Source organism: Pelodiscus sinensis, chromosome 10, assembly GCF_052426305.1.
Source record: "Pelodiscus sinensis isolate ZL-2025 chromosome 10, ASM5242630v1, whole genome shotgun sequence".
NCBI lineage: Eukaryota > Metazoa > Chordata > Testudines > Trionychidae > Pelodiscus > Pelodiscus sinensis.
This window is the reverse complement of record NC_143061.1, coordinates 15977841-16005450: the sequence shown is the minus strand read 5'-3', so window position 1 is coordinate 16005450 and position 27610 is coordinate 15977841. Positions and strand designations below refer to the sequence as shown.

General features: G+C 41.2%; 1 protein-coding gene across 6 annotated transcripts in view; it reads left to right on the top strand.

Moving 5' to 3' along the window:
• FNDC3B (fibronectin type III domain containing 3B) overlaps positions 1-27610 on the top strand; it is a 392858-nt gene that overhangs the window by 196777 nt on the left and 168471 nt on the right. For all 6 annotated transcript variants that reach the window (XM_075937961.2, XM_075937956.2, XM_075937959.2 and 3 more), the window contains exons 4-6: positions 3716-3792; positions 19043-19289; positions 23391-23684. In XM_075937961.2, coding sequence (XP_075794076.2) covers positions 3716-3792; positions 19043-19289; positions 23391-23684 — 618 coding nt within the window. The remainder of the gene's footprint in view (positions 1-3715; positions 3793-19042; positions 19290-23390; positions 23685-27610) is intronic.

The window sequence follows — 27610 nt, the reverse complement described above, 5'->3', positions numbered from 1 at the left end:
TGGCAGTTCTATTTGGCCTACAGTGGCTTAGGATAGAAATTGAAAAATATGTTCTACAAATGAAAACACACAATTTTGGATTTTCCTATCTAATTATCCAAATGGGAATTCTGATACATGCCTCTCTGAATTGGTCACCGCTTCGTTTTTTTGATGGACTAAAATACAGCCATTGCAGATGGCAGTAATTCTCCAATTTTATTGCTACATAATGCTGGCCATGTTGCTTGTATTCTATTTTCACTTAAATAGATGCAAGGTAAAGAGTTCAATGTGTTTTTTAAGGAAAAGAAATGCTAGGATTTATTTGGCTCCATCAATCTAAAGAGGTAAACTTAGACGGATTATTATTTCTTTTCCTTTATTCGTCATCAGGATTTGTCTTTAGGAAAAGAAGATGGATAGCAGGTGAGGTTCTTAGTAGGTCAGGTGTGGATATGTTGCAAAATCACTTATTCTGTTAGTGATTTGCCCATTTTATAGGCAACAGATTTTTTTCCCCCCCGTGGTCATCTCAGCACCTGTTTTATAAATTCTTATTTGTCTGGCTAACTCACATTTCAGAGCTGTATCATTGTGGTGTCATGCCTAGTGTCAAACTTGATGGATGATTCATTATTTAATTTGAGAACCTGGGGTATATTCAGAAGGGGGATGTAAATAGTACATGCTAGTCAGTCAGTTTAATTTATGTGCAGAGAAAACAAAAGGAAAATCAGACAGCAAGGTGGTATAAGATGTGTAGCAGTTGGTATAGTTAACACTTCAGTGTTTGCTGTTCATGCTATGACTTCATCCCTGCATCTTTTGGGGGATGTGCAGAAGCTTAGATACATCTACCAATGTGTAATTTTGCATCACCATTCATATACCTTTATGTTGCAGCTGGTCCTTGGATAGCTGTCATTTGTTTCTCTCACATGTTTAGTGAGACTATCTCAGCAGAGGCAGCTCTGGTTAATACTTAGATTGAAAATCACAGAAGAGATATCCAATTCCAACTTAGGTAATTACATTCTGCCTATCCAAGTTTCCTCCTTCCTATGATATTGGATGCAGTATTCTTAGACTCTTCTTCTAAAATGCGGTGTAAGCATTGAGGTGTACTGTTAAATTATTGCTGTCTTAGACCTCAGCAGAGACTGAATTTATGGGCAGAAATATAGGACCAAACTATATTTTCTTTTATTGTGCTATAACTGGGAGCAGAATTCTCCCATACTCTTCTCAAGTGTATTTGGTATTATAGGTTTCTGTAAGGGCTCGTCTAGACGACGGGGAAGATTCGAAAGAGGATATGCAAATTCCAATTTTACTTAAAAAAAAATGCTCCACTTTCCAAAGTGAGATCGGAATAAGATATGCAAATTCCCAGTGGAATTTTCATATCCTCTTTCGAACCTTCCCCGTAGTCTAGACATAGCCTATAAGTAAATCATGCCTCACCGATCTCCTAGAATTCTTTGAGGGGGTCCATAAGCATGTGGACAAAGGGGTATCCTGTGGATGTAGTGTTCTTACATTTCCAGACAAGGTCCCTCACCAAAGGCTCGTAAGCAAAGTAAGCTGCCATAGGATAAGAGAGAATGTCCTCTCATGGATTTATAGCTGGTTAAAAGGTAGGAAGCAAAGGTTAGGAATATAGTCAGTTTTTCAGAATGAAGAGAGTCAACTGGTGTGAATCTGAGCATCTCTGGTGGTGTCCCCAGAGGTCTGTACTAAGATCAGTCCTTTTCAACATATTCATAAATGATCTGGAAAAAGGTGTAAACAGTGAGGTGGCAAAATTTGCAGATAGTATAAAACTACTCAAGATAATTAAATCCTTGGCAGACTGTGAAGAGCTGCAAAAGGATCTCTCAAAACTGGGTGGGCAACAAAATGGCAGGTGAAATTTAAATGCAAAGTAATAAATATTGGAAAGCATAATCCCAACTATACATAAAAACTGATTATGTCTAAATTAGCTGTTACCATTCAAGAAAGAGATCAGAATCATTGTGGATAATTCTCTGAAAACATCCATTCAATTTGCAGCACCAGTCAAAGTGAGCAGAATGTTGGGAATCATTAAGAAAGGGATAGAGAATAAGACATAAAATATACATTGACTCTATGTAAATACATGGTCCACCCTCATCTTGAATACTGCTCGCAGATTTGATTGCCTCATCTCGAGAGAGAGAGAGATTGGAATTGGAAAAGTTTCAGAAAAGGGTAACAAACATAATTAGAGGTTTCTGTATGAGGAGAGATTAATTACAATGGGGCTATTCATTTTGGAAAAGAGATTACTAAGGGAGGATGTGATGGAGGACTATAAAATCATGACTGGTGTAGAGTATAGATAATGTAAATAAGGAATTATTATTTATTCCTCATCACACAAGAACTAGGAGTCACCAGATGAAATTAATAGGCAACAGGTTTAAAACAAATAAAGGATAAAGGGAAGTATGTCTTCACACAACAGTCTGTCTGTGGAACTCTTTGCTAGAGGATGTTGTGAAGGTCAAGATTGTAACAGGGTTAAAAAAAATTGGATCAATCTGCCATGAATTTATCTATCAACAGCTATGAGACACGATCGGCAGGGATAATAGCCCTAGCCTCGGATAATAGCCCTAGACTCTGTTTGTCAGAAGCTGGGAATGAGTACCAAGGAACAGTCAGATGATGGTTACCTGTTCTGTATATTTCCTTTGGCACACTTTACACTGGCCTCTGCCAGAAGCCAGGATAGGTGGACCTTTGCTCTGACTCAATATGGCCATGTTGCTTCACTGTATACATATTTTTAATCTAGTATCCCTACCAGGAGCCACTACAATATTTATTTGTAATATCATTTGTAGTTGAAATGTAATAAGAATTTACTTAGAGAGCATCATAGTTTTTCAAAAAAATCCAGGGAGGTTTGGCTGGCACTTTGCTATCAGGACACCTTCTGTTGTTGTTGACAACTCTGATTCTCTATTGCTTTTCCTAATCGTAACCGCTACTATTAAAATGTTGCTTTAAATTGTTGAGTGAACAATTTCTATCTTTCATTTTACCTGACTACTTCTTAATTGTGTGGTTCAGTTTGTAGTAATCTAATATGTATGACACTTACTTTACTATAATTGTATTTGATACTTCAAAATGGACTTTGTACATACAGGGTTGGGTTTCTGAGCAAAAGCTATATAAGCTTCTTGCTTATATGAGTCACATTCCAAGATTAGTCTGAATGGCTGAAATAATGACTTCGGTTCTAATGTGTTCTTGAAAAGACTCTTTCACATTTGTGAAATTTGGTATAATTGGAGGCTTGACTTGGAAGCTGTCCAGTATGTGTAGTCCCAATGTCCTTAGATCTATAAAAGAGGAAAAATTCATTCAAGCTAGTGATGTGGCATTGTAGCCTATGGAAGGGCTGTTCACATTACTGATTATCTTTAGCTTCTTTGCTGTGTGGATAACAACATAAAGGCTTCACTTTTAGTTGTTATATAACTGAAAGCATTAATTTAATTTAAAAAGACTCTATTTTTAAAAGCGATGCAGCAATGAAATCCTTTCGAGTGTATTGACTCCAAAAATTAACCATACACTGGAAGTTATTGGAACTGTTCAATTTCAGATGCTGCAAGTTTCTAAAGTGGTGAGTTTTGTCAGCACAATTTGTGTGCATATTGTATTAAATCTTTTTTTTTTTCTTCTTTCCAACTAGGACCGGCAGAGGTTCCCATGATGTCACCCAATGGATCCATTCCACCTATACATGTGCCTCCAGGTTATATCTCACAGGTATGTTTCTTCAGCAACATGCATGTGATTTGATTTCTAAGGTGTATGTTGCATATAAGGGCAATGGCCTTGATTCTCAAGTCTGGCTTGGTTATTCTTCCTTCGTATTGGACGGTGGTATTATGCTGGAAAATATATAACACATTTTGATCTCAAAAGTGGCTACATTTCCACAGTAGGTAAAGCAATTCTCTTCTTCCCTCTCTACATCTTTATACATGTAAAACAGAGTATAGGTACAGATAGTATTCTATTACTAATAAAAGCTTCATGTACACTTTGAGTAGAGAATAATGCCTCAAAAATATCTCCAATGCAACAAGTTTCAGTTAATCAGTTAGGAAATGTAGGAGCCAAGAGAGAAGTGTGGAGGAAAAGGACTCCATGCATTTATACTGCCTGCTAAAAGCACTAGGGCTCATCATTGTCATCACAGCAGGAAATAATGCAAAATAACTAGTACATATCGTTTGTTACAGGGTGTGAATTGTCTCCTATATTTTAATTTATGAAAAGGGGGAGGGGAAAGTATGTTTTAAAATGACATCACCTTAGTCTCTTAAAATGGTAATTGTTATTCCACATAAGACATCCACATAGGATTGTTTAAAGTTTGTTTTGTGAACTCTGCAACCTTGGATTTTTAAAATAAGGAGGTTGGATAAGGCAGCCCCACTCTCCTGGTGATACAGTAACCTGATAATTTATTTTTAAACTAGAAGGTTTACCCAGTGTTGTTTGAGTCCTTAACTCAATTACCTTTATTTTTCTTCATTTAAATAATTGGTGTGGGCTGGGACTGGGGATGCGGAGTTGAATGTGCAGGCTGCCCTGGGAAGAGAGGACTACCCTAGTCCCCTCTCACCGCAGCAGCCAAGGCAAGGTGTAGGGGTACAGGAGTCAGAGTAGAGGGAAGAAGGTGCAGGCATCTGGGCAGGCAGTGGGGGGGGGGGGGGGCGGGCTGAGGGCAAAAATGTGCGGGATGCAGGAATCACAGTAGAAGGTTGATGTGTGAAAGGGGGCCTTAGGGCAGGATGTTGGGTGTGGGGAGAAGGAACTTCAGGCTCAGACTATTGCCACCAAGGTTCCTGGGTGGCAGCACCCCAGGGCTGGCTGTGCTGCCATGAGGTACCATGCTGCCTGGATGGCAGATAGTTGGGGCTGGCTGGGGCAGCGGCGACCATGCTGCCTTGGCTGCCTGAGCTTCGGGACTGCAGCTTGGGTGTGCTGCAGCTGCACAGGGGCTGTGGATGCTGGCTCAGGTTCACCAGGCCTTTCCACCCCCCAGCTGTCCAGCGCTGGGACAGAAGAGGGGAGTAGTTTGGGCTCTGGCTCTGGGGGATGGAGAGTCATACATGCCCAACCATGCCCTGCACCTGCACAAAAACTCCACCCTGTCGCCTGCTGTCCCAATAGGGTTATAGCTATCCCAGCTCCCATCTCTAGCCCCTTGCTGCTCTTCTGTGGTCATGATATAGTATAACTGTTCTTGCTAGCAGCCCTCTCCCTTTCTGAGTTAGGAAAAACAATTGCATTCCAGGCAAATCACACTGTCTTGGCACAACCAAGCACTCACCTTGCTTTAAGTTGTAAGAGGAAGCTGAATACCAAATTTGGTGGTCCTAGTTCTTCCTGTTTAGGAGGAGTTTTTGAACAAATGGACAGACAGACAGATTGACTCCTTCATTCACTCTTAGACAAACTCTCTCAAATATATATTAAATCACTAAAGAAAATCATTAATTCTTTCAACATCAAACCTTTTTGTATTGTTAATAGGAATAGACAGGATTCTGATTTTTTTTCCCCTCCAGAAAATAATGTGTGGGTTGAGTTTAAGTGGAAACTGTAGTAACCATATATGTTTGAAAGACCGTTGATAGGATTACATTTGCGTCCCACAAAATACTGTAGTCACTCTGTAGGGTGTCTAGCTTCCTCCCAATTCATTAAGCTTTCTGGGGACAGCAGGGCATTGTGTGAATCATTCTCTATGGGGCCACTGGGTTTGTTGGAGAGTCTGATGCAGGCACCAATGATGTAAAGGGATATACAAGTGGTGACCTTCATGTAAGAGAGAGTGTTTTGGTGCTTATGAATCCATGTGCACAATCAGAACCTTTGAGAATGCATCTGTTCTTTGTTTTGCAGACTCTATCTGGGGATCTTATTAAATCCTGGCTGCTCTTGATTGTTCAGGTAGCAGCTGTGACCAAGAAACTTTATCTTTGTTTTCTTCTCTGTACACTGGGAAAAGTACTTGCTTCATGCAACCAAACCCTAGTCACTTTGAGATTATCTCAAATAGACGATACTCCTTAAAGCAAATCATGAGCTGAAATGGGTGCTGAATATTGATCCCTGGGCGTCATACAGAGAATACATTATGCTGATACTCTAGTATACTCAGTCTTATGACTGACTTCCAGGTGGAATAAAAAAGTATTGATTCTGACCTATAAAAATCTCAAATACTTGATTTGAGATCTGGCTGCCAAAGAGGTCACCTCTTTTCTATTGAGATCCTGTTGTAGTTGGGGTCAGTCCTTTGGTTTCAGTGGGTCGGAGTGGGAGAGTTGGATTTTTCCATGAGGGAGTTATGTCTCTGGACCTTGACTGTCCTTTTCATTTTCATAGAATCATAGAGCTGGAAGAGACCTCAAGAGGTCATCAAGTCCAGCCCCCTGCCCAAAGCAGAACCAATCCGAACTAAATCAACCCAGCCAGGGCTTTGCCAAGCCAAGACTTAAAAATCTGTGGGGATGGAGATTCCACCACCTCTGTAGGTAATCCATTCCAGAACTTCACCACCCTCCTAGTGAAATAGTTTTTTCCTAATAACCAACCTAGACCACTGTAACTTGAGACCATTACTCCTTGTTCTAATATTCCATTCGCCTTCTTGGCTACAAGGGCACATTGTTGACTCATATCCTGCTTCTCATCCACTGTAATCCCCAGGTCTTTTCTGCCGAATTGCTACTTAGCCAGTCGGACCCCAGCCTGTAACAGTGCTTGGAATTCTTCGGTCCCATGTACAGGACTCTGCACTTGTCATTGTTGAACCTCATCAGATTTCTTTTGGCCCAATTCTCTAACCTGTCTAGGTCACTCTGGAACCTATCCCTGCCCTCCAACATATCTACCTCTCCCCCTAACTTAGTGTCATCCACAAACTTGCTAAGGTTGCAATCCATCCCCTCATCCAGGTCACTAATAATGATGTTGAACATCTAGAACTGATCCTTGGGGAACTCCACTTGAAACCAACCAGCAACCTGACATTGAGCCGTTGATCTCTACCCATTGGGCTTGACAATCTAGCCAGCTTTCTATCCACTTTACAGTCCATTTATCCAATCCATACTTCCTTAACTTTCTGGCAAGAATATTGTGGGAGACCGTATCAGAAGCTTTGCTAAAGTCAAGTTATATCATATCCACTGACTTCCCTGTCGACAGAGCCAGTTACCTCATCATAGAAGATAATCAGATTGACTTGCCCTAGTTGAATCCATGTTGACTCTTCCTGATCATTTCCCCTCTTCCAAGTGCTTCAAAATGGATTCCTTGTGGATCCCTTCCATGATTTTTCCAGGGACCAAGGTAAGGCTGACTGGTCTGTAGTTCCCTGGATTGTCCTTATTCCCGTTTTTAAAGATGGGCACTACATTTGCCTTTTTCCTATCATCCAGGATCTTTCCCGATCTCCATGAGTTTTCAAAGATAATGGCCAAAGGCTCTGCAATGACATTTGCCAACTCCCTCAGTATTCTTGGATGCATTAAATCCAGACCCATGGATTTGTGTATGTCTAGCCTTTCAAAATAGTTAACCTATTCTTTCTCCACTGAGGGCTGCCCACCTCCTTCCCATATTGTGTTGCCTAGTGCAGTAGTCTGGGAGCTGATCTTGTCTGTGAAGACAGAGGCAAAAAAAGCATTGAGTACTTATGATTTTCCCACGTTATCTGTCACTAGGTTACCTACCTTATCCAGTAAGGGCCCCACTCTCTCTCTGATCATCCTCTTATTGCTAACACGCCTGTAGAAACCTTTCTTGTTATCCTTCACATCCCTTTCTAGCTGCAATTCCAATTGCACTTTCGCCTTCCTGATAATCTCCTGCATTTTTGAGCAATATAATTATACTCCTCCCTAGTCATCTGTCCAAGTTTCCACTTCTTATAAGCTTCCTTTTTGTGTTTAACCTCACCAAGGATTTCCCCGGTAAGCCAATCTGGTCGCCTACTACATTTGCTTTTCTTACTGTGCATTGGGATGGTTTCTTCTTGTGCCTTTAATAAGCTCTCCTGGACTCCTTTCCCTTCGTGTTAGCCTCCCTGGGGATCATGCCCATCAGTCCTCTGAAGGGGTCAAAGCCTGCTTTTCTGAAGTCTAAGGTGTGTATTTTGCTACTCTCCTTTCTTCCTTTGGTCAGGATCCTGAAGTCTACCATCTCATGATCACTGCTTCCTAGATTGCCATCCACATTTACTTCCCCTACTAGTTTTTCCCTGTTTGTGAACAGCAGGAGAAGCCGTGCATGGTCCCAGTCAGTTCCTTCAGCACTTGTACCCCGGTAGTTATCCCCAACATTCTCCAAAAACTTCCTGACTTGTCTGTGTAATGCTGTATTGATCTCCCAACAGAGGTCAGGGTGATTAAAGTCCCCCATGAGAACTAGGGCCTGTGATCTGGAAGCCTCTCTTAGTTGTTCGAAGAACACCTTGTCTACCTCATCCACCTGATCTGGTGGTCTACAGCAGACACCAAGCACAACATCGCCCCTGTTGCTTCTGCCTCTAAACTTAACCCATAGACTTTTCTCCCTCTATATACTGAAGCTCTGAGCAATCTTACTGCTCGCTCATATTTTCATTAGGTCCAACAAAGCCCAAGGTTCTTAGCGTTTAGAGGCACACTTCAGAGCTTCTATTTTTCTGTTAGCATTGTTTGGAGATGTGGGTGATTAAATTTGGATATTATTTTTGGAGTAGTATATATTTTTGAATTTGTTTCTTTCTTGGTGCATTTTAAGAGGCAGTGCAGTTATAAAAGTACCTTGGGCCATTGTGAAAGGTAACGCTAAATAAATCCGAGGGGAATCTTTTTAGACATAAATGGGAATTGGGCCATCAATTGCCATTTGTGCCCTTAAAAATCTTGGAATTTAGGGAATAAAAGATAAATCTGCTCTGAGAACTGGTAGTCAGTACTGGAAAAAATACAAAATTATAATAATTAAAATAGTTTCATTAAAACCAAATTTGCTTATTTTCTCTCTCAAGTCATTTTCTCTACTTTTTAACACCTTTTATTAATAAACTTTTCTCTCAGCTTGGTTCAGGCTCTCCCAAGATAAATCACAGTATATTAGAGAGGTTTATCCCAAAATATGCCTTTGGCACTCACTAATAGTCCACAGATTGTACTTGTTTCTGAACCGAGTGCTCTTTCTTCAATTCAAGCATTTCTGTAGACCGCCAATAATAATCTATACCAACGAAGTACCTTCTAAAAGATATTTTTGTCTAAGAAATGCAGCTGGAAATATATGTTGCAAAGTTACAGGGAAAACTATATAATTTTTAAAAGCCTCAGAATGTCCTTTCTGTCATTTGGAAAATGAATATTTGCCTGACAGATGACTTCATGCTAAATAATAGTTGAAAGAATATGACAGACAAATTGGTTGATGATGATGTACTAGCTGTGTGTGCATTGTTAAGCTCTTGCCTTTGCTCTGTTAGTTGGCATTTCATAGGGTTTATTACATGATCGTTTGAATTGTGTTCTGTCTCTTTTGACACAGCCAGGGCAAGGATATAAAACAAATAAGTGGGACTCCAAGATATGAATAAAAATACATTTTATTTTGGTTTTGTCTGCCCGCCAAGTGTACATTTCAGACTCTGGCAGAAAGCAAATAACCTTACGGAAAAATAACTGTGTCTGTTAAGAGAGAGCTATGAAATCTTTTTTTTTCAGTTTTGTTATGCCAAGTTTTTGGAGCTACGTGTATTAGCCTTGAACATTACATTTGCCATCCAGGGACCGCAATCCAGGATTAAAAAGATTCTTCATTACCTCTGCAGCACTCCAAAAATGAGAGGTAAAAGGGAGCTGGCAGGATGTGTCCCTGTGCCCTGCAAGATCAAGTCTATTGGCAGTCAACAGTAAAACAGTTGGGAGTCTATTTCTAGACTTCGATGACTATGTGAGTTGCCTTGATTAGGAATGAGAGGTTTGTGTCTGTTAAAAAGTCAAGAAAAAGTTTCACGCTGTAAGGCCTTCAGAGGGGAGAAAAGGAAGAAATCTAGGAAAATAATGGAAGGAAACATATACCAACCGTCCTCATCACCCATGTGTTGCTGTGGGTTTTTTTTAAACCAGGCACAGTATAGCCTGTCACTTGCTATCATGGGACATCAAGCAAGTTCCTTTTCTTTTCAGCTAGCCAACTTTTTCGTGATGCAGAAATTGTCAGCTAATGGAAGCAGGGGATGCAGGCTCTACTCCTTAATTTCCTCCAATGCTTGCTGTGCAGAACTGGTGACAGACTGCCAGGCTGTATGTGTACGTGCGTTCGTGCGGCTCCAGGGCCTTTGAAAGGGGCAGGGCCTCAGGTGGAAACCTCCCTCCGCCAGCCCTAGTACTCTCAGACCACACCACGTGGGGCTCTGGCAGCAATTTAAAGGGCCCCGGGCTTCAGCCACTGCTGCTGCTGGGTGACAGTGGTTGGAAGCCCCAGGCCCTTTTAAATCACCAGGTTCTGGGGCAACTTTTGCCCCCCTCTTGTCGGTGGCCCTGTTGCTATGTAACACTGCCTCCTTTTTTCACCCATTCTCCTCCCCCAATATTGCAATGACATTTATGCACCTTTATAAAGCACTTAAGGATCTAAAGATAAAAATCACTATAGAAATGCTCCCAGTATTATTTTTTGCAGTGTAACTGCTATCTTCCCCCTTTTATGGTTGTGTGTATGTAGCTCATCCCTAGCTTGTCTCTATTTCAGCCTCCTGCTGTATTAATCCTTACCCAATACATATACTAAGGAGGTGAACACTGACAAGCTGGTTCCTTCATAGAATCTCATATTTAGACTAAATGTACTGCAGTTTGTGTTAACATGTAATTCGCAAAAGATGCTAAGAAATATATGCAATTCTAATTGAGACAGTAAAATAACAAGTGGGATTGAAAAGGAAGCATTAGTGTAGGACACGATATTCTGTTTGATTCATTAAAGGGCGAGGAAATTATTATCAAGTTATTTTGTTATTAGTATTGCTAATGTATATGGATTGCACGTTTTTAATTGTGTGTGTTCTTCCCTGTGACATCCTCTCATATGGTCAGCAGCAACTAATAAGGGTGTTTCCTTCAAAAATCCTCATAGCAGCAAATCGAATGGGACCAATAGCATAACATGAAACACGTGCTTATGTACTTTCCTGAACAGGGATTTTTTCCTGAGTCAGAGCCGTGGTCAGTTTCCTGAAATGTCCTGTGTTTGCTAGTTTAAATACAATGTTGTTAATATTTCTTGAACCAGTTGGCAGAAGATGTAATAAATCCTGTCACTTTTAATTCATCTAGTGGAGAAAAGTTGCTCACAGTTAATGTGACTGTTGGAATCTGTTAATCTTCTAGAATGTTTCTGTGGCTTTGTTATGTCTTCATAGTCTTCAAGAAAAGCACATACACACAAAAAAGGGCAAATGCAGTCCATACATATGTTAAGTACAAACACAGAGAAGTATCATTAGTGTGAGCCAGTATTCAGGCCTCATTATGATGGAGAGGCACAACCCAAGATTATCCTTGTTAGGATCACTCTGTAAGGTTTTCTGTGACAGGAGGGAATGTGTAGGGTTCAGGGGATGAGGAGCCACACTCTAACTTGCCATATATTCTGAGGAGGTTGAATGTGACCGTTCTCTCATATGCAGCTTTTTGCATCCTATTTGTGAAATTTGATTCAATAGAGAACAGTTTTATTTGCAAGATTTTAATTAAATAATGGGATTGCGTCATCATGTAAAGACATTGGTAATGTCTCAGAACTTCGCACAAACCAAATAAATAGTTTTTTAGATGTGCATCTGGTGCCCGCATCACCAAGCCTGGGATGAAGAAAGAGCTTCATGAGAACTGTAATAGCAAAGGATACTTTATCCTTGGTTGAGGAAAACTGGATAGACACATCACTTTTACAGTTAATTATTGTTTACTCCTATGTATTACATAGCTACTAGGAACGTTACATTTAGATTAATTAACTAATCAACTGGTTGATGGGATTTCCATCAACTATTCAATTAGTCTATAAGGGCGCTTCCACCTTTGAATTGTAGCAAGAGTCCTGCCAGGCTGTTGCTACAGTTGAAAAGCGGAAGCCCCACAGGGAGCACAGGGACAGCAGGGGACAAGCCCTACGCTCCCTGCAGCACCTGAGCCTTTGAAATATACAAGAGCCCTGGTGGGGTTCTTGTACATTTCAAAAGCAGAAGCCTAACAGGGAGCATGGGACCAGCAGGCAACTTCTGGCTGGCCCCATGCTCCCTGTGAAGCCTCAGCCTTTGAAATGTACAAGAGCCCTGGCGGGGCTGTGGCTCTACCTCCTCTACCCCCTGTGGAAATGGTCCTGAGGGGAACCGGCTTCAAAGCCAGCTCTCCCCAGCACCGGCTCCTGCTCCTCCCCTTGCTGCCTCTGACTATGTCTATGCTGCGTTTTTTTTTTCCGGAAAAAAGATATGCAAATTGCAAATCGCAATGTGTGTATCTTTTTCCGCTTTTTTTTTTTGGAAGAGGCTTTTCTAACATTTGGCCCATCTACATGGAGCCAAATATCAGAAAAACCTCCTCTTTTGGAATACTGGGATGCCGAAAGAACGTGCCTGTTTTTTTGGAAACTGTTCCGAAAAAGCGGACGCCTTCCCTGGAATCCAGAAAAACTCTGCAGTCTAGACATAGCCTCTCTCTGATAGAGGCAGCAAAGGAGGGGTGGGGGGGGGGAGTGACTAGCTTATGCTTATCGGATAGTCAACTAGTTGCTTACATTCATAATCGATACTACAGTGATCAGCACCAGTGTTAAACTCTTAAGGGCTTAGGGTATACTGGAAAATTCTGATGCTTTAAATAGCTTGGTGGTACTTTTCTCAGGGGTGAATGTAGTTATACAGGTAGAGTTATTTTCTGGTTCAAAATACAAAACTGGCCCTACCAAAATCAGGCACTTTTATATTGGTATAACTTTGTGCACACTGATACAGCTATATCACATGCCTAATTGAAATAGAATCGCAGAAATGTGAGGCTGGAAGAGACCACAGCAGGTCCTGTAGTCCTGCACTTTGCCTTCCCTGTGCCCCATCTCCACATGGAGGCATGATTAAGTATACCTAGATCAGCTTTGACAGGTTTTTCTCTAGTCTGTTCATAAAAAAACTCCAATGACAGGCATTCCACAACCTCCTTATTTTGGCCCAAGATCCTCTGTGTTAATAGTAAATGAGTTAAACACCTGGTCACAACTTTTTAGACTGAAACAAAAAAGGCATTAAAGCCTTCAGCCTTCTCTTTGTCGTCCAATATTTGCTAAATAATAGACCACCATTTTCCTAGGTCTTTTTCTTATTTCTAGCTAATCTGTACAATCTCTTCTTATTGCATTTTGTGTCCTTTATTTTATGCCTTAAGCCTTTCTGATTTTTGTCCCTCCGTGTTTGTGCAATTGTTTTGTGCCCAGGGCACACAGTATTAAAAAAAATCTGTGTATGTATGAAGTTCTAAAGAGAACCATTATAATAATGTAGTGTGTCCTGCAGAATACAAGCCATGGACTTTCACCCAGAAATTTCTGCATCAATGCCATAATTTCTGATGGAACTAACTGTATTTTCTAAAAAGACATCCAATCTTGATAAAAAATGTCAAGCAATAGAAAATGTACCACATCCCTATGTGTGTTGGGCCAACAGCTAGTTATAGGGCAGATGACAGATTGAGTGGGGAGGCCAAAGGAGGCAGTTGCTTCTGGTACCTCTTGATTTAAAAGGGCCCAGGGCCTCCAGACTGCCGCTACCATACCAGTGGGAGCTCAGTATGGGGAGAACATTACATTATGTCAAATTAATGTATATTCAAATTCCAGTGGAATTTTTACCCCCTCTGATAATTAAACCCCCAAAATAAAACATGAAACAAATACAGAAATTGTTCTATAATAATGTAATTTATGAGGCATCGTGCCTTTTAGACCAGAAAGCATTTAAAAACTAATGATAAATAACCTTTCCACTTGTTATAATTTGCAAGCAGACTAGACAATGAAAGTTGAAAACATTTTAATATGTATAGACTATGGGTAGCTAGGAATGTGTATTATCAACTAGTTGTTGTTTATATTCCAGTACCACACAACACTATAATCAGAGTTGGGGCCCATTGTACCAAGCACTGAACATGCATATACTGTAATAGAAAACAGTCCATATCTCAAGGAACTTACAGTCTAAAAGGGGAGACAGGCAATAGGTATAGATGAACAAAATATTTACTGACTTTCTTTAAATAACAAAATTTAACTTTCCCATTGTGCTACTTATAGAAATGGATCAAAACTATAGGGGACTAAGACCTTTTAATGTGGGGTGTCTGGATGACATGGGACCTGGATTTCATTTCCAAATGTGGTTTTGCAAAACTAAAATCTTTCCAACATGAATTTTACAAAATCAAAATCACCTGAAGTTTTGTTAAATTCTACTTCGTTACCTAGTCTCTTACATATATTAAACTTAAAAAACAACAAATAGTCTGGTAGCACTTCATGGACTAACAAAATATGTAGATGGTATCATGAGCTTTTGTGGGCACAGCCCACTTCTTCATATGACTGGCGTATTGTCATTTATATATTAAGCACATGATGTCATAAGTAGACATCTGACCTGCAACTGCAAAGTTGACAGGTGCATGTTGCACCTGCAAATTCCACATTCGGCCATGCAGAGGATTGTTTATAGGCTTGATCTGAACAGTTAAATGTCTTGCAGACACAACTGTATTGATAGCATTAATAAATTTGGGATTGAACAAATAAAAGCTGTTCTCTGGTAGCTCATTGATGGAATCAGTTAGTTATAAAACCAGCTTGACCCCCTGACTTCTCAAATACTCTCTGCTGCTCCTACATGCTGATATCTCTTAGTTCCTTCCAGTAACAGAAATTCATCTAAAGGTCTTCAAAAGGGCCTTGAGCATTTTTTTTTCCAGGAGTCATGTTGTAGAAGATGGATTGCAGTTTAATTTTCAGTTGAAATTACACCCAAATACACATACCACAATCCTTCTGTCTTGGTCAGTTTGTCATCAAAACCATAATATATATATAAAATCTAATGTAATTTTGCAGGTAAGAGCCTGTACTTCTCTGGTGTGTTCCAAGCCTTATTTCAGGCTTGGTCTAATGAAAGCCAAATGATGAAAAGACTTACTCTGTCACAGATTAGAATTTTTGGGCTTTAAATGTCAGTCAGGTTAGATTGTGATCTGGGCTTGAGATAAGTATATTTGACATTTTATTATAAACTCTTATGCAAATAAACATTTATTTAAAAATCTGTGCATTTGGACACTTTTTTCCTCCTACCCCAAATTTCTCTCCAGTGTCTTGGCCAGAAATGATACATGGCTGGGGCATAAGGGATGTCATGAAACCAAAGAGAATAGAATATAAAAGATAGATAGTCTGAAATTACAGGAGTTAAAGTACTCTTATGATCTAAATGAATCCCTGTAGTGCCATTCAGTGTCTGTATAGAGCTTTATAAATCTGTGCAATTCAAGAACAAGTTTTCAAATTGCTGACCTACACTGTAGAGTAAAAGATTAATGACCAGCTATGTCAAACTAAATGCTTTGTATTCTGGATTACACAAAATAGCACTGGACAGATATTATACTGAAATGTATTAATACATAAGAAACTCAAATTCACACCAATGCTTTTGACTTGAATTTTTCCTCTGTACATGTTCCATTTAGAGGTGAAAGGTCTCCTGTGGGTATATTATAGAAAAATAGAACTGGAAGATGACATCTGGTCCTATCCCCTTTACTCATGGCAGGAATTTGAGTATTATCTAGACCAGGCCTGGGCACGATACAGCCTGGGGACCAGATCCAGCCCATCTAACACTTTGATCTGGCCCACAGACTGCACCTGGCTTTTTTTCTGTTTACATCCTACTGCCTGTGCTGCCGAATTTCTAGGCAGCGGATAAATAAAATTAATGGAGATTGCCTATATCCTAGAACTGGAAGGGACCTTAAAACTCCAGTCTCCTGCCTTCACAACAGGACCAAGTACCATCCCTGACAAATTTTTGCCCCAAATGGCCTCTGCAAGCATTGAACTCACAACCCTGGGTTTAGCAGGCCAAAGCTCAAACCACTGAGCTATGCTCCCCATGGCAACTTGATCCGGTTAACTTGGCTTGATGCTCCCATTGCAGTGCTATGCCAGCAAGGGCTGGAGCCGCAAGCCCTTTAAATAGCCAGAGCAACCCTGGGCAGCTGCAAGGCAATGGTAATGCGGTAATGGCAGGGCAGTAATTGAAAGGGCTTATGGCTCGCTGCTCCTGGCCCTGCTGCTACCATGTTGATTGGAAGGCATCTGGGGCTACTGCAGCTATTTAAAGGGCTCCAGATCATGTAGTTGCAGATGGCTACTAGACAGTGCAGTAACAGTGGGGCCGGAAGCTGCAAGCTCTTTGCTATGTTTTTAACTTAAAGCCTCCAGCCCCAGACAGCTCGGGGGAGAGGCTAATCCCCAGCCCTGCTGCTTCTGGAGGAAGGGGGAAGCTGGCCCATGACAACATACCAAAATTCACTAAGTGGTCCCCTGTGAAAATTATTCCCCCCACTCAGGACAGAGGTTTGACTAACTTACGCTTAAAAATCTCCAGTGATGGAGATTTCACAACCTCCCTAGGTAATTTATTCCAGTGCTTCACCACCTTGACAAGAGGGAGGTTTTTCCTCACGGCCAACCTAAACCTCCTTTGCTGCATTGTAAGCCCATTGCTTCTTGTCCTATCCTCAGAGGCTAAGAAGAACACATTTTCTCCCTTCTCCTTGCTAACAATCTTTTATGTACTTGAAAATGGTTATCCTGTCTCCTCTTAGTCTTCTCTTTTCTAGACTACACAAAACCATTTTTTTCAATATTTCCTCATAGGTCATGTTTTTTAGACTCATTCATTTTTGTTGCTCTTCTCTGGACTTTCTCCGGTTTATCTACATCTTTCCTGAAATGTGATGCCCAGAACTGGACACAATACTCTAGTTGAGGTCTAATCAACGCAGAGTAGAGTGGAAAAATCACTTTTTCTGTCTTGCTTATGCTGGTCCATTTCCCTGTGTAGATGAATACTTGCTCTCTCAGATATCCCTCTTGACTCTGTGGGCTAACTTATGTAAGATAAAATTTTCCTGTTAATGAAAACACTCTTATTTTGTTGCTTTCTGGTATTGCCGGAATTGTTGTGTGCTCTAAATACAGATACAGTTGAAACTTGATAGTAGCAACATATTGGTGTTCTTTTGCCCTGTGTTGCTCTTAGGTCAGTGGTGGGCAACCTGAGTAGCCCACTGGGATTCTGTGTGTGGCCTGCAAGGTTGCCAGATTCCACTGGTTTCAACCCACATAGGTTTTTTTCCTGCTGGTATTACTAAAGTGACACACAAGTAGAGCTAGGCACATAAGGTAAGGTGCATGTGGACTGTTCATCATATTGTCCATGAGAGCTGGCACTCATTCTACATCCAATCAAAGCACTGCTACGATTCGTTTGGCACACCTGCAATTTCTAGGTATGCAACCACAGTTAGCAAACTACTCCCCCCTGGGATACTGTATTGGTTACAATAATCTTGTGCCCACTGAGATGAAGGAGGGTCACTCATGCAGCCCACTCACTAGCCTATGTTGCCTATTGCTGTCCAAGATGGCTGTTGCTGTCATGAGGAGTGTTGCCTGACTAAAGGCATATGAAGAGCTGAGGGTTTTGGAAGTGGTGGGGCAGGCAGCTTGGGTGCGGGAGAAGTTGGAGGGAGTGGGGGAGGGGAAACCCAAGGTTGCAGAATGGAGCAAGGGAACTCTGTAGGTGGCAGGAGAGTTGCCAGAATGGCTGAGTGAGATGATAGCTGGGGGCAGGCTGTGGATGCTCCTGCCGGCAGCTTTGTGCTCCTCTCAAGCGAGGTAGGGAGCTTGCAATGGAGGCGGAGGTGGCGCCTAGCAGAGACAGCAGGGGAGAAAAGGACAGGCCAGTGTTCTGTGGAGGGGGAGGCCCCTCAGTTCCCCACTGAAAAACAGCACACCTACACCCTTCCACCAGCCACTGAGAGGGAGGGGACAGCTCCGCGCGTGGGTGTGGCTGGTCCCAGATACACCACATGGCAAAACAGAAATCCTTCTAGCCGTGGCTCTCAGAGTAGGGCTTTAAACTGTTGTTTAAAAAGTTAAAACTATGTGCAACAGGTTAACTGTGGAGCAGCATGATGCAGTGGGCCCAGGCCAAGCCAGAGTATCCCGCATTAGCAACATGGCAAGCACAGCCAGGCTGCTCTACCCAGTTACATCCCTGCTCCAGAGTTGCACTCCCTCCCCAAAAAAATCCCTTTCTTCAGACCTGCTCCTGAAACTCCCCACTAAACATGCTCTCCACACAGGCTGTTAGGCCAAGTGGATGGGGCTTTGTGCCCGTGAGCTGTGCTGGTCTGGAGGGGAGTGGAAAACTGCAATTTGGAGGGGCAAAACTCCTGCATTCCTCTCTCTATCCACCCCTGAGTGCGATGTTCCAGTATCACAAACATTGCTCTTATGCAGCGTCTATATTGCTGGTACCAAATGGACAATTCACAGTGGGGAAATGTTGCCTGTAAGTAGCAATTGCTCTTTTACAAGGTGTTGCAGCAAAATGTCTACTCTCCTTATTCTCTCTCCTATTACTCCTGCAGATCTAACTAATTGAAATAGATGTATTAATTAATTAGCTTGGCTAGCTGAGTTTCCACTGAAAACCACATTATTGTTAAGACTGTGCTAATAGTAGCTTTAGATTTGTATGTTTTAATCCTAGCCAAGGAAAACTCATTTAAATAAGCAATGCAATTTTAAAAAATGTTATTTCAAATGAGACATAACGTATTAATTTTCCTGCTTCCCTTTTCAGGTGATAGAAGACAACACGGGCGTTCGCAGGGTGGTCGTTACACCCCAGTCTCCAGAGTGTTATCCTCCCAGTTATCCCTCCGCCATCTCTCCAACCCATCATTTACCTCCCTACCTGGCGCATCACCCCCATTTTATTCACAATTCTCATACTGCTTTCTACCCTCCTGTCACCGGTGGCCCTGGAGACATGCCACCCCAATTTTTTCCACAGCATCATCTTCCACCTACAATATATGGAGAACAAGGTGAGCAGAAAGAAATCCTTGGGTTTTAAAATTGTATCCAATGTGTTTGCAGTGCTGGGAAATTGAGTTTTGCAGATGGACAGTATTGTTGGGTCAGTGGTTTCCCCCATCTGAATGGAACTCCCTTCTTTATTCTACAAAGTGGGCAAGGTATTGGGGAGTGGATGCACCCAATGTGACAGAACTCAAGAACATTACAGCCTGAAAATTTAGTATACAGGATACAGACCTGACTTCTATTTCAGTTTTGTTGTAAACAAAGTTCTCCATCCTGTGTCTCTAAAGTGCCTGTGTGAGAGCCAAGCTTTTCTATCATCATTCAACACTGTGTCATAGCATTTTTTGCCCTGTATTCAAATTTTGCCAACCCTTGTTTGGGGATGGAGGCAAAGAGGAATTGGAAAGGGGGATTACCCGTTCTGACAAATCTTATGGCAGCTAATGTCAGAACCTAATAGAAGGTTTCCTCTTGGCATTAATGGATGCAGATGATACATCTTCCTGATCCCTTGTCATGTTACAGCTGAAGTGGCCTTCTCAGAAATAACAAAAAGAGATTTTCTGGTTAATCTGCTTCTTAAGAATGTGCAATAGGTCATTTTAAAAGCAGTATCTGGTCCCCAAGGGTAACCAGACAGCCTTAATCATCACAAGATAAGTAAATAATTCAAGTGAAAGGAGGGAAAGCTCACTTTATTTCTGGCGGCACTATGCATTGTTATGTCTGTTCCACCCATGAGATAGTCTTTGTGTGGTCTAAAAGAGTGTGTTAATCAAAAAGAAATGAAGTTACTGAACCTACATCAGCAAAACTACTTGAATTACTTAACATGGCAAGTTTCTCTTTGGAGATTAATTTTTTTTTCGTTTACTGCCAAATTATGGAATTTCACAGAATTCAGCTGAATCATCAGAGAGAGGTTTGCAACTGAGATCTATAGACATGGATATTTATCTGCTTCATTTTCCTATTCCCAGTTTTATATTGATTGATAAATTTAATATTCTTCTCAAGAATGAAGTATTATAATCTTGGATTTTATTAGACAAAAGAAAAACTCTACACTGCGCCTTTTAGATATTTTTGCCTCATCCAAAACAATATCATAGCCAAAAACATTAGGAACACATTTTCCAAGTAATTCAAGATCTCACATACCTTACTTGTTTGTGTTTCATAGAGAGCTAATAAAAATTGTGGCATTTCGATCTTGTGAAGTATTACAATATTTTTACAACTTTTAAAAGTCACTGATTCAGTTTGGCCTTTTCAGTAGGAACTTGTTTCATTTCAACATACCCATGAGACACCATACAGGCAGTGTCCGGATTACGCGGATCCCACTTATGTTGGATCCGTACTTACGAACGGGGCTTTTCTCGCCCCAGAGGACGCGGGCGGCGGGACTGCCCAGATGCGCCTCGGTCCCGCCGTCCGCGTCCTCCGAGGTGAGAAAAGCTGCTCCGCGTCTCCCTGGTCTGCTGGAGCAAAGCTAGTCCCCCCGCCCCCCCTCCAGCAGACCAGGCTTTTCTCGCGGGTGCCTGTGGTAGAGCAGCTGGGGCGCTGCCGAGGAGCGGCGCTACTGGACCAACCCAACAGCACCCTAGCTGCTCTGCCCCAGGCGTCCCCAAGTCAGCCGCTGCTGAAACTGACCAGCGGCTGACTACAGGAAGCCCGAGGCAGAGTGGCTCTGCCCTGGGCTTCCTGGAATCAGCCGCTGATCAGTTTCAGCAGCAGCTGACTTGGGGACACCTGGGGTAGAGCAGCTGGGGTGCTGCCGGATTGGTCCCCGCAGCACCGAGGTGCGGCGCTGCGGGGACCTACCCGGCAGCACCCCAGCTGCTCTGTTCCAGGCATCCAGATTCAGCTGCTGTTGAAACTGATCAGCAGCTGATTCCAGGAAGCCCAGGGCAGAGAAACTCTGCCTCGGGCTTCCTGTAGTCAGCCGCTGGTCAGTTTCAGCAGCGGCTGAATCTGGACGCCAGTACTGACTTAAGTACAAATTCAACTTAAGAACAAACCTACAGTCCCTATCTTGTACGTAACCCGGGGACTGCCTGTAGTAGATTAGCCAGAAAGCCAACATGTATCATGGGAGATGTAGTTCAGCTAGAGACCCTAACCCATAAGGCTGGTTGATTGATTTTACAGAAAATTCCTGACCAACTCTATATGTACATTGGTTGTTTCACAAAAATCAGGATATCTTTTTAAAAAAAATAGTACAGCAACACTTTCAAGGTATATCAGTAAGATTATATCCAATCAGATAGGATAGGAATTTTACATTCCTTTCAATTGCTTCCTTTTACAAAGACACAATTTTCCTATCTCTAGTACAGCTTTTTTGTTTATCAGGGAAGCTAATAGAAAGGCTCTAGCACATAAGTAGACATTCAGACTACCAGTTGCCAGTACTGTAGGAGGAAAATATTCCTGTATCCTTGGGTTACCAGTCTGTTGTACAAATTCACAGGGTACAAAAATAGTGTTGATGACTACTTTGCCTGGAGTGGTGTCATGGATGTAGGCAACACTAAAAAAAAAAGAAAAAAATCTAACCTCTGAGTATTACCTGAATGACCTCTCATATCAATTCACTGACCCCAGCATGTTTTATTGCAGAATGGATTATGCATTAAGCAAAATAACTATTACATATTATTTTCTTTTCCTGAAAGCCCTACATGTAGATTCTTCCTTATCAGCTACTTCCTCCAACCCCCGAAGTACCATTGATTGCATTTAATGTATCACATTCTTAAAATACTATATATAGGCAGCTACTTGATGCAATCACTTTAATGCTATCATGTTGCTGGATAAGGAAGGATAAATGACAAGACACTTCTAAAAGAAAGGAAGTAAAAGAACCAAGCAACTGGAGCAGTTCAACAAGTTCTAATTAAAGTGTGTATGGCAAATTCTGTTTAAAAAACAAAGGATTAACACTAGAGCTGGGGAGAATGTTTGCTTTGGAAACCAAAACTCTGTTTGATTTTATAGACTGGGATGAGTATTGAATTAATCTAGGCTCAGCTTTAATGAATCTTGGGTTTCTTCAGGATTTTGTATTGAAATAAAGCAAACATGTATTCTCATTTGTTTGGCTTTGAGCTTGAGTTTGCTTGAACTCCAAACACAATCCACAGGTTAATGAACACATGTCAGGGAAAAATGAAAAAAATGTTTATATAATTTCCTGCAAACCAAAATAACCAAATTTCTTCCAGCCATTCATGGAAGTTCATTTTAAAGTTATTTAAAACTTTATGTATTTTAACAGTACAAAATAACATTTTGTGATAAATTTCTTTTCTTTCCTTCAGCGGTTCCCAACCTTTTCCAGATGGGGACCCATTTTGACAATTCAGGAAGACTTGGTGACCCAGGGCAATTCAAAAACGGGAGGAAGAGGGAGGGCAGGGCCACCTGGGGAGACACTTAGCAACCCTTTTGAAATGTAATAGCGATCCATATTTGGGTCCGAACCCATTGGTTGGGAACCCATAGGTTGGGAAACGCATTTGCTCATCTCAGCTCCCACATTATTGTGTGCCTTCATTTGCTGCAGCTACGTGCATCCGCATTTGTGGGAGGCAGTAGACTATTGCAAAGTCTGGCTGTTCTAGAAAACCTAGATGACCAATGGATGACTTTGAACCCTCTGCACAACAACCCATTTTTGATTACACTAAGGCTGTAGGCTTGGTTGCTATTAATTTATGTGGAGCTTTTTCTTCAATTTCAATCTGCTTTAGTTTTAGCTCTTTCCTGGGTTTTGCTGTGAGGTCCAATAAGAAGCACAAAGACTCAGATCAAAACTCCTCCATCTGTATTTATTTGATTTTCCATGCTAATCACTTTCTGTCATTAAACCTGAAATAATGTGTGTCAGGTTTATGGAACAGGTTTTCCAGCCTTGCAAGTAACCAGGTTGAATCTCAGGTTTGCTGTGCAAATCTATCTTTGATACATTTTTCATAGCGTCATTTAGAGATGGGTGAAGGGCTGATGAGTTCTAAGTTAGGATGTTATTCTGTGTCTGAATTATGATGATTTTAGCTTTCAGGTAATGCCTTTACATTCTTGTTTTTCAGAAATTTTACCACTATTTGGAATGTCCAGCTACATTACCAGAGAAGACCAGTACAGCAAACCACAGCACAAAAAACTCAAAGACAGACAAATTGATCGCCAGAATCGCCTCAACAGCCCTCCTTCATCCATCTATAAAAGCCACGTTGGCAACTGCACATCTGTGTACAATGGTTATGCAAAGAGTCACAATGGAGCAAGCAGTGGCGGAGGAGGTGGTGGGGGAGCACCGGGAGTAAAAAAAACAGAGCGCAGAGCAAGAAGCAGCCCAAAGTCTAATGAGCAAGAAACACATGGTAATTTGAAAGATTATTTTAATTATTGAACTTTGCAGGCTTGCAAAAATTTGCCTGTGAATGCATAAAACAATACAACATGCATGTAAAAATTGCTAATATGGTGTTGACTTAAAATCTAAACTGTGTACTTTGAGTTGCAGTGTTATGGTTTTTTTTTTAAAAGGAAACCTCCCCCTCCTGACTTTCATGAGTATCTCCCATTAATAATCCCATTCTTAAAAACATCTTTCTGCAGCATATGATCTGAGTAACTTTCTGGTTCTGAGTGACTTTGCACTTCACATAAATCCATTAAGCACCTCAGAATTGAAAACCATTTGAGCCCGTTGTATCCTTACATTGTATCTCAATCTGTATTTTAGAGTATGTCTGTCAGTGAGTTCATCTGTCTGTCTTTGTGTCTGCAAGTCCATTTGTTCAAGAACTCCTCCTGAATGGTAAGAGCTAGGACCACAACATTTGGTATTCAGCTTCCTCTTACCATAACCTAAAGCAAGGTCCTTGGTTGTGCAAGGAAAATGGGAAATACGGGGAATGGGACTTTTTTCCAGAACATGGAAAGGGAGGGGGCAGGGCAGAGGAACATGATACTCACAGTGACCAGATATACTGCAGTGACCACTGGGGACAGCCGCACCAATAAGACACTGACTAGCTGTGGACAGGACTCTGCATGTTGCCAATGGAGCAGGTAAGTGCCCGCCACCCCAGATAATACTGGGGAGCTGGCCAGTCCTGAACCTCTGCACCAGCCAGCCCCCTGTACCTTCCGGACCCCACCTGGGAGACACCCACACCCCCAAAGGAAAGGCTGAGAACCATGCTGTAGCCTTTTCATTTATTTATTAACAAATTCCATAAGCTTTATTTTTCAGAATTTAATTTTTTTTTAATGCGGAATTTAAAATTTTTTTGGTGCAAAGTGCCTTCAGGAGTAGCTGTCAATAATCCGATCCTCTTCTTCCTATGGTGTAGAGTTGCTGGGGCCTTTGGGAGTATGACATGGTTATTTTTATTTGATTACTATGTTTCTGATTATTTTGTTTGTTTGCATTGGGATTATTGTGAACAGGCTTTTTTCTCTTGTACTAGAGGATTATGGTAATGCAAATAAACACTTTGGCATAAATCAAAATAAAAAAATAATATCTGCTAGAACAGTCACACAATGTGGGTACGTCTAGACTACAGGGTTTTGTCGACAGATACTGTCGACAAAGCTTCTGTCGACAAAGAGCATCTAGACTACATTCAGTTCTGTCGACAAAGCAAGCTGCTTTGTCGACAAAACCCTGTAGTCTAGACACAACCCTACATGCAATAACACCTTCTGTCGACAGAACTCTGTTGACAGAAAGTGTTATGCCTCGTAAAATGAGGTTTACCAGCGTCGACAAAACTGCTGAGCTCTGTCGACGTTATGTCGACAGAACTCAGCGGTAGTGTAGACACGGGTATAGTTTTGTCGACAAAAGTCCACTTTTGTCGACAAAAGTCCACTTTTGTCGACAAAACTCTGTAGTCTAGACACATCCTGTAAGGGCTAGAAATCTCTTACCTTTCTCTGACCTGTGCCTTTTATCATAATTATTAGGTTAAAAGTGTTTTAGGGCCCCTTGTCTAATTTACAGGATACTGTTTATGGAAGAAAATCTGCAGCACCTAGTGTCAGAGGGGTTCAACGTGCAGGGATAAAAGTAGCAATGAAGACATTCAGGCTTGGGCTGGAAACCTAGGGATGGTTTCGGGCACTGGGCTCTATCCCAAAGATGAAGATCTGCACTGTTATTTTTACCCTTTGACCTGAGTGAATTGACTCGAGCTTTGAGACTCAGGGTTTGTCTAGACTAGGATTTTTTTCCGAAAGGAGATATGCAATTCGGTGCTAAATTGCATATCTTCCGATTGCTTTTTCAAAAGTGGGTTTTTTGAAAGTGAAAGTAGTCTGGATGCGGGGGTTATTTCGGAAAAAAACAATAACCCCTTTTTCAAAAAAATCCGCTTTTCCTAAAAAAAAGGAGGTTCTTTTTCAAAAAAAAAAAAAAAGAAAAACAACCCCAGCATCCAGACTTCTTTCATTTTAGAAAAAAAACCCGCTTTCAAAAAAGTGATCGGAAGAAGATATGAAAATTAGTGCTGAATTTGCATATCTCCTTTAGAAAAAAAAACCCTAGTCTAGACGTACCCTCAGCATTGCAGCTTTTCCTTTGCAATATAGATGTACGTATTGAGACTTAGGGAAGATTTACTTGGATCTGGAGGAGATTTGGATTATGTCTTCCTATTTGTTTTTTTCCCATCTCCAGGGCTGCCCATCTTTCTCTTTTCTCATCTTAAACATATAGGAGTGTAATTGTTGTTACTCATCACTGGTGAGGAAAACAGAAGTGCTATGTAGACAGCAGTGAAACTTATCAAAGAAAGATAATTTCACAGTGGAAGCCATTTGCTCTTCTGCAAAAGCATTGTGTGCTGCACAAGTGGGATTTGAGTGAAACCGGCTTCCAGGACAGGAAAGCAAGAAAAGGGGAGTAAATCCAAAGAAGAGAGAGAAGGATTGCAGAACAAAATGTAGAGAGGAACAGATAAGTCCCTAGTGGGGGACCCTCCTGCATCAGGCCAGGCACTTTGTAATCTTATAGGCTTTGAATGGCTTTTGTTTGTACGTTATGTCAGCAGCCTGTGAGAAGAAGTGGTTATGGAACTTCCAGTCGAGGGGCCTAATTTGCACACTGTGCTGATGGCAAATTTTCCATTGAAACCAATGGTATCTCTGTGTATGAAGTGGCTGCCAGGCTGGCCTCTTAATTTCGTACAGCTGTCTTCAATAGAAATTGAAAAGGAACTTTTCTGTTGCTAATGGTGCAGATTGTTACATCCAATACTGACTTCATGTTACTAGGCTGGCAAAGTAATATTATGTGCCATAAACCCTACTGATATTGAGTACCAGTGTTGCTGACTAGATAGAATATAATTACCGCAAAGGACTAAGTTTCCAAGGAAGATCTTCAAGAGCAATGGGAAAATTACAGCCCTTCCCCACTTCAACTGCCAACCTTCCTTCCAAAGAAAGCACTTGAAAAGCTAATACAGTACATAGTTCTGATGATGAATTATTAGCCTGAGTGGAATCTGAGTGTAGGGTCGCACGGTGCATGCTACCTGGTACAACCAGTATTGTTAGATTCAGGTATGTAAAAATTATACCAGAAAAGACAAATTAAATGAGGAATAGAGGGAGAATTAGAGGCGTAGAGATGATAACATGAAAATAAATGATAGAAATGTAGCCGTGTTAGTCTGGTGTAGCTGAAACAAAATGCAGGACTATGTAGCACTTTAAAGACTAACAAGATGGTTTATTAGATGATGAGCTTTTGTGGGCCAGACCCACTTCCTCAGATCAAATAGTGGAAGAAAATAGTCACAACCATATATACCAAAGGATACAATTAAAAAAAAGGATACAATTAAAAAAATACAATTAATATGTGTTCATTTTTTAAAATTGTATCCTTTGGTATATATGATTGTGACTATTTTCTTCCACTATTTGATCTGAGGAAGTGGGTCTGGCCCACGAAAGTTCATCATCTAATAAACCATCTTGTTAGTCTTTAAAGTGCTACATAGTTCTGTATTTTGTTTCATGAAAATAAATATGATCTCATATCGCATGTAGCTCAATAAAATATAACTCCTTCTTGCCTCTTCATATAGTGCTGTCTATGTAACTGGCTCAGCAAATTTGTGAAATAAATTGTGTGTACTTTTTGTGTGCATAAATGTTGCATCATGCTGTGCTTAGTGGGAATTAGTTAGATTTTATGTTTTGCCTAGGGAATAGAAAAGAAAGATTTCTAATCTTCGTTGTCTCGGCCTGACAGAGTTTCTCCTCCTATGTGATTTTTGAAGCCAGG